Source organism: Brachyhypopomus gauderio, chromosome 17 (assembly GCF_052324685.1).
Source record: "Brachyhypopomus gauderio isolate BG-103 chromosome 17, BGAUD_0.2, whole genome shotgun sequence".
Lineage (NCBI taxonomy): Eukaryota > Metazoa > Chordata > Actinopteri > Gymnotiformes > Hypopomidae > Brachyhypopomus > Brachyhypopomus gauderio.
Window position 1 is genome coordinate 8,011,267 of NC_135227.1, and position 14,705 is coordinate 8,025,971.

General features: G+C 43.1%; 1 protein-coding gene across 5 annotated transcripts in view; it reads left to right on the forward strand.

The window, feature by feature from the left end:
* supt3h (SPT3 homolog, SAGA and STAGA complex component) overlaps positions 1-14,705 on the forward strand; it is a 68,905-nt gene that overhangs the window by 29,725 nt on the left and 24,475 nt on the right. For all 5 annotated transcript variants that reach the window (XM_076979249.1, XM_076979252.1, XM_076979251.1 and 2 more), the window contains 3 exons: positions 3,613-3,697; positions 13,011-13,097; positions 13,339-13,432. In XM_076979249.1, the coding sequence (XP_076835364.1) occupies positions 3,613-3,697; positions 13,011-13,097; positions 13,339-13,432 (266 nt within the window). The remainder of the gene's footprint in view (positions 1-3,612; positions 3,698-13,010; positions 13,098-13,338; positions 13,433-14,705) is intronic.

Here is a 14,705-nt window from a genome sequence, read left to right on the forward strand (position 1 = left end):
TACAGCTGTTTATTTTTCTGGACAGCCTCTGCCAATAACCTTACAGATTTCGAAATGGGCAGTTTTAAAACCCAGTCGTTTCACAGATGAAAAACACTGTATGTAGAAGTACATTCATCACAAAGATTCCCCTGTGGTCTCTGAGGAGCCGTCGTGGAGCTGCTGTTGCATGGAGTTATCTAGCTCATTTACTAGCTGCACACAAAGGCTCACCATTGAAAGACTATTCAAATGCATTTCATATTTCTCATAATTAGCAGACCTTCTCATTAGGCAAGTGTGGATCTCAAGATGTTTTTCTAAGTTTTCTGAGCACTAGTTTTCCCATATCAAAATTCTACCCGGTCTTGCAGTGCTGTCTGGAGCTACAACTCTCCTAAAATAGCCAAGCCAGGCCGACCCCACCCTGCCGCTATAAACGCCTCCTAGCCTGGAAAGGTCCACGGTGGCTTCTGTTAGAGGACACACATGCTGTAAATCCACTTCCAAATGGAAAAATCCTGCAGAATGGGTTGTGGATTGCTCCAGAGCAGACTTCAGGGTTTCTAAGGCTGAAGTTGGATATTCGTGGTGGGAAGATCTCCCATGTGTCGGTTTGTGTTGGGCTTAAACACACATTCCTGTTACGGACCTCATAATCACATAGTCTCATCTACGTTACCTGTCAACATTACAAATATACAAAAAAATCGAAACAAACCCGTCTGTTAATTTTATGACTGACAGTATCAAAAATGCATTAAACGTAGCCATTATCTAGTATGGAGAGCAAACCACCCAGCCCATAATAATTACTAGTTATTGCTCTGAGTTTGTCACATTATTTTGAAGTCACAGCCTGTATCCAGGAGCATTGTATTAAAGGCTGAAAAATCTCCCTCTCTCTCACCGTGCTGTGTGTCGATGCAAAACTCCTAGATACACATAAGAATATCCATAAAACAGGGATTACCATACACATAACATAGGGATGATCATATACAAGGTTTTCTTGTGTTTAGAACTACCCTAGTATTTAATTTGAACAACAGTTGTTGCTCTTTAATTATGATTAAAATAACTCTCATCTAACTTGACAATTCTGAAGTTTCAAATGCACTTTTATAATTCGCTACTTTAAAATCAAATATTTATCCTGCCTACTTTAATGATTTCCAAGTGCTAGAACATCATCCTGAAAACTTGCAGATTTCAGGACTTCATGAAGAGCACATGAAGCATCACTGTCCTTCGCTGGTTCAGCCCTAATTACATTACGTCTGTAGACTGAACCTTTTCTTTTTTGGCTTAACCCTGAGAACATCATTCTGAGCATTTATAAATATTCTGAGGATCTTTTAAAAATAATAATTAAGCTGCAAAGTTTTTCAAACTATGTAGTTGGCATCTAGCTTTTTGCTTTAATTATTCAGTTCCACAAAATAAATGTGGTATATTAACACAAACCCAACTTCCTCTTGCTAGTAGGGCAAATGGACATTTCAGATGAAGCCATGATGGTTTTGGCTGGTGTGTGCACTGCATGCGTGTCTGTGTGGACTTTGACTATTATTTTTTTAAGTCAGTAAAAATACTTTGGGGGGTGTTTCTCTAGGCGTCGTCTTCAATTGACGTATTGGCTGCATTTCTAAAGGGAAGCGAGTATTGACCTTCCATTGACCTTCAGTGATCAAGTTATGGGATTTTTCTCGAGAAACCAAGCAAACAAAGAAACATGCAAATGACTTTGAATCATTTTGCATGTGTTGTCAAATCAAAGTGGCCTCTCTGTTACTAAGTAACGTCCTCCACTGTGTCCATCCCTGTGCTGCTGGACGTTGAGCCCAAAGCCTGTGGTCAAACGCCCGGCCCGTTCTGGCCAAGCGGTTGTGCTCTGTTGACTTTTTTTGTGCCGCATCTTTTGTGCAGAGTGTCGTATCTGGAAGTAAACAAGCAGGTACCTAAGGAGTCGATGATTGGCTGTGCTAAGTTGACGTCAGTGTGCCTGGGACATGCACTTCTGAAGCATGCTCAGTGCTGCTAACACACACACACACACACACACACACCAAGGCCTGTTTACTGCTGCATTTGTCTAATGCCTTTGAGTTGTTGCTTTGCCTTTCCCAATTTCCATATTTGTTTCAATTCCAAGTGTTTTGATCAGAGTTTGTAAATGAATTACGCCCAGCCCTTATAAACAGAGCTTTATTCCAGAGGAGACACTAAGACAAAATTGAGTCAACAGCAAAATGATTTCCCAGTTAGTGGTAGTGAGAATGATCAGTGTGCAGGCGGCTTCTACGCGCTCAGGACGGCATCCCTAGTGTCTTAGGACTGAAGTATCTAAACAAATGGAATAAATGATGTGATGCAACTGGAGTAAATTGCTGATTTTCCTCTGGAAGTCATCTGGATTAAAATCCATTTATTTGAAGTAAATAACTGAACCAGGGATATAATAAAAGTTTATTGATAGGGATGTGGTTCAGATGGCCTGTACCCAGACGTAGGTCTCTATACAGCCATTTTAAGTAGTAGATGTATTCTTTTGTTATTGAACCATAAAAGAAATAAAAAGTTAGTTGATGGTCTTTAATTGTCCTTAATATTTGTTGTCTTGCCCAAAAGTAACTGCACTTTATATGAACACTTGGATAAACAGTAACATGACTTCAGTAAAACTTAAAATTTAACTTTAGATTTAAGTCTCAAAGGCTTGGAGAAGACTTTTTTCACCGTTTAAGATGGTATTTAATAAAAATATATCTTTGCATACACATTTTTGTGCAGAATAAATGTCATTCTTTCCCTGTATTTAAATCCTTCGTTAGCCAATTCTCGTCAGTGTTTTTAGTAATTGTACTCGTACAGCATAAGTGTGGTGCCTCACATGGTAGTTTCCATATTCTCTCTTAAACAGAGAGAGCCTTTGGCAGTTTAGTGGTTTCCGGTTATATTCGATGAAACCACTGTGTCGATATTAAGAACACTGAATGTGGGAAACTTTGGCAGCTCCAGTGTGGGAACAACTGTGAGTAAAGGCATGGAGAATTAGTAAACAGCACTCTGTCTATGCATAAAGGTGTGACTAATTGCTCTAGTTGCTTGCTATGGATGTAGGCTGTGTACGGTAATTGTCAGAGGTTTCTTTTAATTTATTTTAGTGAATACATTTTTTAATTTTATTTTTCAAAGTTTAAAGAGCGTTTCACAGGTAACGTCAGCAGATCTGTAGTCCTGATTCAGCTTCTTATTTCTAGAGAACGGAACAGTTTCACTCACTGGAGTTGAACCAGGTTCAGGTCAGGTTATCCAAATATCAGCTTTTGGAGTGAATACTCTAAGATATTTGTGTACCATTTAACAAAGTTCTATGTGTTCAAGCACATTAGATTAAAACAGCCCTTGATTGTGTTCAGGATGAACATGCAGTTGCTGAAATATTACCCCTTCTTCAACTGTACAACTGTCAACAGTTTTGAATATGTATATTATGCTTGTGAATGTAGCCAGTGTGTGACACAGAATCTGAGAATCAGAATCTGTTGTAATTATTTACGAGTTCTTCAGCAGAACATTATAGTCTGAGAGTCTGACCTGAGAGACCACTGTGTGTGTTGTTTATTGTAGGTATGCTCTAGGTGATTCTCGGAGACCTCTGCATGAGACCGCCGCCCTTGTGGAGGACATAGTGCATACCCAGCTCATCAACTTGGTAAGTCAGGAGGTCATATTTCATTAAAAACACACAGAATTCCTAACCAGGATTTATGGTGTTTTGGAGTTGATTTTTCTTCTTTTTTTTTTAAAAGCAGTGTTGCATTGTTGTTCTTTTAAAGTGCTTACAATAGCTCTAAACCCTATAGCTGATTCACTCTATGACAAAGCCTTTTGACATTTGCATGTGGGAAAAGGTTTAAGAGAGATCTGTAATTAGGTATAAATAGTGCGAGAGCATGCGACCGCCGTTCCCTCCTGCTTTACACACAGTGCTCAGAAATGGCAGCCACCTCCCAGAATTTCCCAGCAGCCCTGCCCTCTCAGACGGAGCTCAGGGTCACTCCAGCCCCTGCAGCGAGATACGAGAAATGGACAAAAGTAAACAGCTCTTTCAAAGCCGAGTGCTTTCGTTGCCTCTGTAAACGCTGCTCCATCCCTGCATATAGCTCGTCGTGATTTTAAACAAATGAAGGTGGCGACTCCAGCAGCTGACTGTTTCTCCTCATCAGCGACGACTCCTGTGACAGCTTTGGGTGTTTGTGTGGGAAATATCTTCAAGCACATAAGCAGACATGCTTACAGGGAACTGACCTGTATAACGTTGGGGTCAGTGCAGACAGTGTGTTCTGCTGTCTTCAGACGGGTCCAGTAGTTGGTGTGCATTCTGCGAGCTGTCCACAAGGGGCCCAGCAGCCAACATTGACACATGCGGTAGATTTAACCTTTCACCCCATAACTCCACAGTACCCTGGCTCACTACGAGGGGGAAAAGTAGCTCTTAACATTCATTGTTTTGACCTTTGGCCCACTGAGTCAGAGGGCTCTTAAATCAGATGGGCCCTCCTGTTTGTGCTCTTCTTGGAGAGACAGTGCAGTTTAGCCCCTCCGTCACCTCCACCCACCCCACCTCCACCCCCATCTCCACCCGATGGCCCAGTAGCTGGCCTCTCCTGGCTCAGACCTTCACTCATGCACTCTTAAACACACAGGAGCTATTTCTGCCTCTCTATTGTATGTGTTTTGTGTGGTCTTCTGTTTTTCTTCCCAGAGCCAAACCAGTATGGTTGTTGACGTTGTCGTAGAAAAAGCGGACTTTTAACATGGCTGCGACCAGCAGGCCCGTGCCATATCAAACAGAACATCCAACCAGCTTTCAGCCCCCCTCCCCGCGCACAGGGCGAGTTTAGGGGCATCCGTCCGTGCCGTTGACGGCGTGGCGCACTCGACCCGTGTGCTGGCGTTTGCCTTCAGGGTTTTTTTTTTTTTTTTTTGTGAATCGCATCACAGATTCTGTTGCGCATTTCTCCCAAGTCGGGACCTGTTTGCAGCTATTCCGAGGGCGTCGCTCTGAGGGTGCTCCACTCATCTGTTTCCCCGTAAGTCTCAGAGTGAGCAGCTGCCGTCCAGGCTCCAGAGGAAGCACCCTTCCTTACCTCCCGCCCGGAAGCCCGTGTCCTTGTCTTGTTCACTTAACACATTAATGTTAACTGTCATCTGCTCGCCCTATATTTCCTGACAGTGGCCAGCGCCAGACAGATTTATAGACGTGCTGGCATTCAATCAGATGAGCCGAAAAAACAAAAACCCTCCATATTACAAATCGCAGACCTAAAAACTATTGTGGAGTGGAACATAAAAAGGCAGGACAGCCTAAAGTAATTTATGAACTGCTCCCAGAGGATATATAACTCTGTTCTGTAGGTCTGAGGATTCATGGAACCCAGCATGTTAAAGACATGCGTGATAAAGCTCCATCCCACACACATCACAGCAGGCTGCAGAAGTACCATCTCAGTGAGAATCATCGAGAATTTGTCAAAACTTGGAGCTACCATTTCTCATATATATATATATATATATATATATATATATATATATATATATATATATATATATATATATATATAGTATTCTACTCAGGACTTTATATCATTTTAGACAGCTGTTCTTTCGTTTTTCATTGTCCTCTTATCTCCACATCCATAAACTCTTCACTTAATTGTATCATGACAGCTCATGAGGAGAGACTGAGACTCATGAGGAGAGACTGAGACTCATGAGGAGAGACTGAGACTCATGAAGAGTTTTTTTTTCTCCTGTTAGTGTGTAACGCTACAGGATTTTTATTTTTTCAGAACTATAAATAACCCTCAGCGGTACTAAACAGGCCATGATGGTGATAACCCTCAATTAATTGCCTGTTAGCTCCCTCTCAGGTTTATTGTTGTTCAGAGAGGCCAGGTGTATGCCCTGCTGAGTGCACCATAATTGTGTTCATGCCACTTAGACCAAGACCGCAGTGGTCATAAACCAAATTACACAATAAATCCTTCCCAGATGGCCTGCAAAACACTTCACACTGCTTTGGGAGTGTGGAGTGGGTAACCCCCCCTAATCAACATATGCAGTTCAGTGAACGACTTCAATTGATCTCAGAATCCCTCATATGCTTCCCCATGTTGCACCTTTCTTTGATTTTCTTCAAGTGTATGTCTTCTGTACTTTTAAAGTACACTGAGCTTCAGCATAACCGAGTTGAAGCTGTTGATGTCTGTTAGGTGAGCTAGGAGTTAGCAGGTTTGGTGACTTTTTGTTATCGATGAAGTGTTGGTGCAGTGCTTCAAGAGGACCCAGCGCTGGCCCTGGGATGATGGGTGACCGTGAATATGCTGGTGGCTGTTGCCCTCAGGGACAGAGGTAGTGGAGTGGTGAGACAATAGCTATGACCATGCGGTGGATAAGGCAGCTCTTAGGGGTAACAGCTGAGCACAGCTAGCACAGGAACCTGCCGCTGCTGTTTCCTGTCCTCAGACAGAACTTGCTGTACAGACTTACTGGACATCAGGTTCCTTGTTTGAGAGACACACTCATAAACAGTGAAGCTGATACAGACACATGTTCTTGTATGATGTAAGAAATCTTTTTGTGTGTGTGTGTGTGTGTGTGTGTGTGTGCGTGTTTTGTTTTTTTTTTTTGTGCGGGCGTATGCACAAAATGATGCATGTGAAACTTCAAGACTCCTGTAAGGTTTTTTGGACTTTTTGCAGGTGCACTTCCGGAACATTCCTAAAGAGAACTCACTCAGAACTTGTGATGTGTGGAGGGGAGCATGTTAATCCGTCCTGCCCTCTCCCCTGCGGCTTGACTGACTGCTCACAGGAGCCAGCCGTAGACATCCACCCCCCCCACCCCCCCTCCGAAACCCAAACAGTGCAGTGAAAAGCCTTCATGTCTCGCCTGCCGGGCTGTGTGTGAAGCAGAGGTCACTTGGCTGGTGCCTGTACCGCCAGGTGCAAAAGCTGGCAGGGTCGGCTCTTCCAGGCACTCACTCACTCCTGTGCACTCTGTCCAGACCTTCTCTCAGTCCCCTGGGCCTTGTTTTCTTGCTACGATGGCAATTTCCTTATATGACTATCAACATTGATCGTTGCTGTAAATTTGATTAGGCCATGTGAAAATGGCAAGTGCCCGTGTTTTCAAAGGATTATATTTATCTTATATTTATGAGTTCATTGGTCACGTTAATTAAATTTAGCAGTAGTCCGCTGGTGAAGTGGGGTCTATGGGTTTGTACAGTGTGCAGATTTCTTTCCCGGTGTTAGAGAGGTTTCCCCTCGCTGTACAGTGTTAGAGAAGTTTGCGCCTGGGTGTTCAGTGTTAGACAGGTTAGTCCCTGGGTGTTTGGTGTTGAACAGGTTAATGTCTGGGTGTTCAGTGTTGAATAGGTTAATGTCTGGGTGTTCGGTGTTGAACATGTTAGTGTCTGGGTGTTCGGTGTTGAACATGTTAGTGTCTGGGTGTTCGGTGTTGAACATGTTAGTGTTTGGGTGTTCGGTGTTGAACATGTTAGTGTTTGGGTGTTCGGTGTTGAACATGTTAGTGTCTGGGTGTTCGGTGTTGAACAGGTTAGTGTCTGGGTGTTCGGTGTTGAACATGTTAGTGTTTGGGTTAGAGAGGTTTGCCCCTAGTTCAGTCATCTTACTCCAGCTGTCTCTGCAGATTTTCTCAGTGGGAATTGCCTCATTTCATATCTGCATATGCAACACGGCATCTAATCATAACATGTTTGCATGAAATTAGGGGAGTTTGTATTTTGTTTGTTTGTTTGTGTGTTTGTTTTTTATAAACATTTAGCTTAATTGATCCGAAAAATATGTACACTGTGACCGTGTCAATATCTTGACACTATATTTATATTATACAGAGAATAAAAATGTTAATTAAACATTGAACATTATACATTAAAATGGCCTTGTTACCTGTGGGAACATTTCAGGACAGTGAGCCACATAAGGGAACTTTGAGAGCTGCGAAACTCTCCAGACCTGTTTTTGTTTACATATTCTGTTGGCCTGGTTGCCTTTTTTATTACATTTGGTTGACTGTTTATTTTGTGGATTCTGCTTTCCACCTAAGAACATGATGGGTGGTCTCAGGTAATGATGATCCAGATATATTTAGCTTTAACATTTATTATTTTTTTTTTGCATTTTTTTTTTTCTAACTTTTTAAAAATCCATTTAGGAAATGCTACGGTGTAGCCTCGGTCCAGAGGCTGTAGGTTTAGATGTAATAGAAGTCTATTCATCCACACGTCCTGTGGTTGTTGGTTAGGAGAGGGCTGCCAGACCCCAGCCAGCCGAAGCCCAGACATGAGCACACGGACTCCTTCACTAGGAATCACTCCATGGATATATGAGGTCGGAATTTGCTTGGGGGGGGGCAAAGTGGGGGAATGGTGGGGGGGGGGGGGGGAACTATGTCTGTCACCTCTTGTCCAGATGCTAAAACTGACATATATCAGAGGTTTTTGAATGCCTAAATCAATTAGCCCTTTACAGTGAGAAGGGAAGGCATGTTGGTGTATTTTGAATGTTGGACCTAAGCAATGTTTTTTCAAGGGGAGCAAAGATTTTAACGACCTGTAGTCTCCTCTTTCTTTAGAGTACGCGGTTCCTCCATTGAAACAATATTTCGTCTACCAGTCAAGACTGGTCATACCACACCTAATTTAGTATAGGAGCTTCTGTACTCTTCGTAATTACCTTATTTACCACATCTGAGAATTAAGTTGTTGTTGTTATTGTTGTTGTTTTGCTTGGAATATTTGTTGTGTACTGTTTAATGTGGCTGTGTTTGAGCATTGCTCTTCTTGAGCGTGGCCCCTTTTTTTGGGAGAGGTTCGTTTAGCTCAAGCGTGCTGACGAGCCCTCAAACCTGGGTGTGTGGGAGACGGTTTGCCACACAGCAGGTGCCTTTCTTAAAACGCAGGCTAGCTCCAGGCCTTCGCGTTTGGTGCGGCCGGGTTACACCCGGAGCGCCTCCTCGACTGGGGAGCTCTCTTGTTTTATTTTTCCAACAGGCCAGCTCTCAGGGTCTCTCAGTTTCGCAAAACATTGATAATGTCCCCTTCCAAACAGTGTCATTAAACCACAAGGAACAAGCAAAACACCAAGTCCGAGCAAACGCTCATGGAATTCCCGTCGCTCTGATAACACGGCTGCTTTGATAGTTTCTACCTTAATTGTTTATGATGAGTTATGGCACTTATTTCTTATGTTATAAAGCTAGGCATTCAATAGCCACAGGGCTAGCATCTCATGGCCACAGCTGTTGTGATAGTTCCGTTATGGTATAGACCCCATTAACCTAACTCAGTATAACATTACCCAGACAGTGACATGTAAAAGACATGGTAATTAGGTAAATGTAATGGTCATGGGGTTTGGAGTTATTTTAGTCCTGAGAGCTCGGGGTTCTGCAGTTGAGTAATCTGCCTGGCAGGTGAGTTCTGAAAACATGAAGTGGCTTTGTTTCCCCCGCCCCCACTTTCAAAGGAAATGGTGGACCTGATCCCGGCAAGGAAGCAGCGGATTGGAGGACTACCCCAGCTTCCTGTTACCTTTCCCAGTGTAATCAAATAATGGATTTCGTTTCAAAAAGGGAGCAGTAGTGGTGCAGGGGAAATTATGTTCAGCAGGTTTGTTTATTTGACTTCTGCCATTCTGTTGCATGAAAGCTAGTCCTTTTTCTCCTACACTGTAATGTGAAGGGAACCAGTCCGCCGAGGCCAGTGTCACTTGAAAATGCGCAGTAATTAAAATTGATCCCTCTAATTAGAGCCCCAGGCGAGTCAGCGTTCCCTGGCCTATGATACACTTCTGCACTTGCTGTCACGAAGCTCACACGCTTGCTCTTCTAAGGAAGTGTTTTTGGGCCTCTTATCCTGGCAAATCTGTCCTGATTTAGCCAACATTTCAAACTCCAGGTCATTAACTGCACTTCTCTCCTGACTTATTATAATCATATAGAAGTGAGACAGCTGCCTGGAAAGCAACTCGGACGGTTTGAGCTTTCTTTGTGTACGTTGCTAGTTGAGATTTGTTCAGAGAAAGGTCGGCGTACACTTCGCACAGGCCAGAGTCTGAGATGACCATCTCGGGCATCAGTGTTTGTCTCCAGTTCCTGTCTGCACTCCGATTTGTATGGTTTCTGTTACGCAAGCATTAACCACAATATCAAAATGGAGCAAAACGCCCTCCTTCATATGAATGCCTGTGCGTTGTGATAGCTGAGGCATCCCAGAAATGGTAAAACAGTCCTTCGCTGCTCAAGTAAACTGTCAACAGTGTCGGCTTCTGAGCCTCTGGAAATAGACCACAGAGATCTCAGTGTTCGCCGAGACGGGGAGCCAGGCTGAGTGAAATAACCCTCCCGACATCATTCAGTCTCTCCGCTCCAGAGACTGCTTTCATCCAAGTGTGATCTTGGAGCAATTATGAAAATTAATCTGTTAGTTTAACAAAATCTAACAGTTTTGTGAGCCAGGGACCTTAAAGGTGGGGACAAACTGGCTTTAAAAGAACATTTGAGTAAGAATGGGCTTCGGGTTAATTCTCATTAGTTTTCCTTTGGATCTGTTACTTAGGTTAAGCTGAAACTATTATAAGTTAGAAACCAAATTTTGCTGATGAACGTTTTATGTCCATAGCTTTCCTCTGCAGGCAGAAAATAGCCCTGTTCTTTCATTCCATTGTAAAGCCATTGAAATCATCCTTCCAATATTAACCTCATGATACGCAGATGCCTTTTTTAAAACCTAATGAAAAGGTTTAGTTTATCACTCGCAGTCAGTGCTGTAGTGTCCTTTTGTAAATAGTCATTTCAGAGGCAGACGGCGTCCGACTCTGAGGCTTAAGACTGTTTGGGCTCGGTTACGTTTGGAGAGGGAAGGATGAGAGGCACACTTAAAGCCATTTTTGTGTATTTCCCCGTTAAATGGAGGGACAGATATGGCAGCCAGTCTGTCAGCATTGGTCTGATGCCAGACCAGAGGGAATTAAATGAAGCCCTGCGAGCTCCCTCTCTCCCTCTCCCTCTATCTCTCTCTCTCTCCCCCTCTCTCCCTCTTTCACTCTCTCCCTGTATGTGTGGGGCCTGTGTGTACACCCAACACCACGCTGACATCTACATTTGCAGGCAAACATATTTTATGACCAGTCTGTTTGCAAGCCTCTAAGATGTACTTTTGTGTATTTCTAGATTTAACTTCTCCTGAGCTATTTTGAATGTTTGCATTTCAATTAATAAAATTAAACTTTTCAATTATTGAGTCTCAGGAATATAACTGACCTTACATGAATCAAACAGCAACAAATCCAAGACATTTTGAGTAGCTTTATTACCTTACTGAGCAGATAAATCTTTATTTATTACATTCTTTATCAGTCATTTTGTGCTTTTTGGACTTATTTTACCTTTAAGTTTGTAGCCTTTTTAAAAGATGATATATAATATCCCAGATATATATCTCTGATATATATCTGACTGAAATGGGTAACTTGAATAAAGACTATTTTATGCCTCTGTTAATTTTGTTTCGTGGTAAAAACAGTGTGTTGTTACAGTGATGGTATGTATCGGATGTACTCATCATTTTTTCATTTTTTATATTCTGACTTCACAGTCAGTATTAAGTGACATTGTGCTGACCAAAATACGTAAGCACATTTTATCTGCAAATAACCAAATTTTCCTTTCTCCAATTACATGTGTTTGCTTTGTCTCATATCATAAAGCACGTCTCAGATCATTACCTGTGCTAATGAGGTCCTAGAGAATTGTGTTGGTCAGAAATAGATTTAAATAAATGGTTTAGCTTAACCCATTATCATCTGTTTCCTTTTGTAAGGCTTAGGGTTAAAAATATCAGTAAGTTGATACTGTAGCCTTACCATACAGTCCCTTAACCCCCAAAGAGTTCATTTGATTCACTGATTTGAGTGTGGACAGCTATCATTTTCAGAAGACGGTGACGGCGATAGATGAGGTGTTCTTGCTCTTTTTGGCAACAAAATGAAACGGCTGTGTGTAAGTGATGGGGCCGTGTGCTGTTCCTTGAACTTGTACAGATGATTTCCATATGAATGCGAGATCACTGTGCACTTTTTACACATAACCCAATAAAGATGATGAATAAGGACATTATATTCTGTGAAGTCTATGCAGTAGGCCCTGACGCATATTAACGACTTAATTGGCAAACCACACACACACACACACACACACACACACACACACGAGGAGAGCTTGTGCTAAAATGCTTGTGTAGTGCCTTGTTCCTGTAAAACTGCCATAGTCATATTCGTAGTATGCACTCAGAGATTTTACAAGACTGTACTACAGCCAATTCATTTTTTTCAGTTTTTATAAAACTTCGCAAAATCTGAGCAGAAGAAATGGACCAGTTTACTGTTGGCTCCCTTGTTCCTCTTCACGTCATGCTTGTGGGTTGCAAAGAAGCATCATTGTGCACAGACGTGTTGGAGTGACAGTTGTAGCGGGGGCAGTTGTAGCATACGCAGTTCTAGTAGGGGCGATTGTAGCATATTTCTTATGGTCCGTTAGGCCATTTTAAGATAACTGGTTGCTTCCTCATTATTATTTCGAATAATTCCTTGTTTATGCCAAAGGCAAGGACAGCTGTGCTGTTATTTTTAAGTGCTGAGAAAGCAAAACAAATGTTACCTCTTCCAATATTCCAGCCGTTTATGGACACCCTGTGTAACTATGAAAGTGCTAGTCTCAAAATATTTGGTTTCTTATCAGTTCTCTCAAGGTTTTTGAACAGCAGGTTCTGTGACTCATTCAGCCAGCATGCACTGACTGGCAGAATGTAGAACAAACATCTCAAGTGAGATCTTGTTGACTGCTGACTTCTGCAAGCACTTTGAACTCTAAGAAGTCAAAGTTCTGTTTGTGTGTGGGTGTCTGTCTGTCCCTCGTTTTCTCTTGCTCATTCTCCCCAGCTCCACCAGGCAGCTGAGGTGGCTGTTCTCCGAGGAGCCAGGGTAATCTCCCCAGAGGATATCATCTTCCTCATGAGGAAAGACAAGGTAAACGAACGCGCAGGCAGCCTCGGAGCATATTATCAAAATAAACACAACTGACAGCATGTACTAATTTATGGCCTTTCAGCACCTGATAGGTGATTGTTCCAGTATGTGGTATGGTTGGAATGATTGGTACTACGATTAGGCCTCCACCCTGCCATTTCAAAAGCATGTTTAATCTTTGGCTTACATCAACTCTTTTTAGTCTGTCAGCCCTCTGCTTTGTCATTTGTACCCTTTTCAGAAGAAACTGCGAAGACTGCTGAAGTACATGCAGTTTCGAGACCACAAATCCAAACTTCTAAAAACACTGGATGATGAGGACCCACTGGACACGGGTACAGTATTTTTTAGTATATTTTCAGCAAAATAACTGTTTTGCGATATACAGGCCTCTCACATTTTATGACATTCTCCCTAGTAGATGTCTCAAGAATTTTTCCTCCACACAAACAGAATTTTAGGCTTTAAATGACGCGGGTATCCATAATGACTGGAGTCAGCCAAAGTAATTTTGTATGCCACAGTCAATCAGCAGGAGTCGTTAGCAGTGCGCGGGCGGAAGCCAGGCTAGGCCTCCGCCTCTCTCCGCCTTCGCCATCAGCAGCGTGGCGAGAGGAAAACCATCCGCAAAGACGCTGCCGTGCCGTCTCATGCCATGATGAGTATCATTAGGCTTCTTGCTCCTCATCTGGCCTGTAACCTGAGAGACGGAATAACGTTAAATGCAGCGTTCAGAGGGAGCGGCCCTCAGAGTCGATTGAGAAGGAGTCAGCATGTCTGTGTGCATTCAGACTCTTTTTCTTTTTTTTCCTCAACCCCCCCACCCCCCCCCCCTTTCCCCCCCTCTGTTTCCACGGAAGCGTGATGGGCCCGCTCTGTTTAACGGTTTGCTCTGAAGCGTTTGTTTGGCGCTCTGAAGGATTGACGTTTCCCTAAACGACCCTCATTCTGTCAGGGAAACTGGATTTGGAAATACGTTTTTCTTATTCTTGACTTTTGTTTCAGTGTTTTCCCCAAAAACAAATGGGGGGGAAAAAAAGCCCCAAAAAGTACCATCAAGGGAGTTGAGTAGTGTTGGCGGTGGGAACACACCTCCTCCCAGTGGCAGGACGATGCGGGACTCAGCTGTGGTGTGTGTGGTGGCACTGACAGGGGCACAAGCGTGGCTGACGGCAGCCATTACGGCTCTGACCACAGAGGCTAGTAACACTAACCCCAGCAGTAATGCCCTGTGCACTTAGGCTGTGGAAAACACCGCGGGGCCCCCATTCAACCAGCGCACCGGCTGTGACCCCCAAAACCCCAGCAGACTCCCGTACAGAGCTACCGCGTCCCTTCCCCTCTACCGTTTCCATGGATGACGAGCAGTTCTTACGGTGGCCTCTCGGGGGGGCAGGTTGTGATTACAGCGCTATTAAAAGATTAGAATTGGTCATGGTTGGCTGTTTAACCTTCAGCATATGCTTGGATCATTTTAGGGAGCATCTGTGGGGGTCTTCTTGAGAATTCTGCCATGTCTTCCAGAAAGGTTTTTACTACACACAGCAGTGTACCTAAAACATTTTGACGTCTGAAACATAGATTTTGTTTGTAAAATATTCCAGTGCC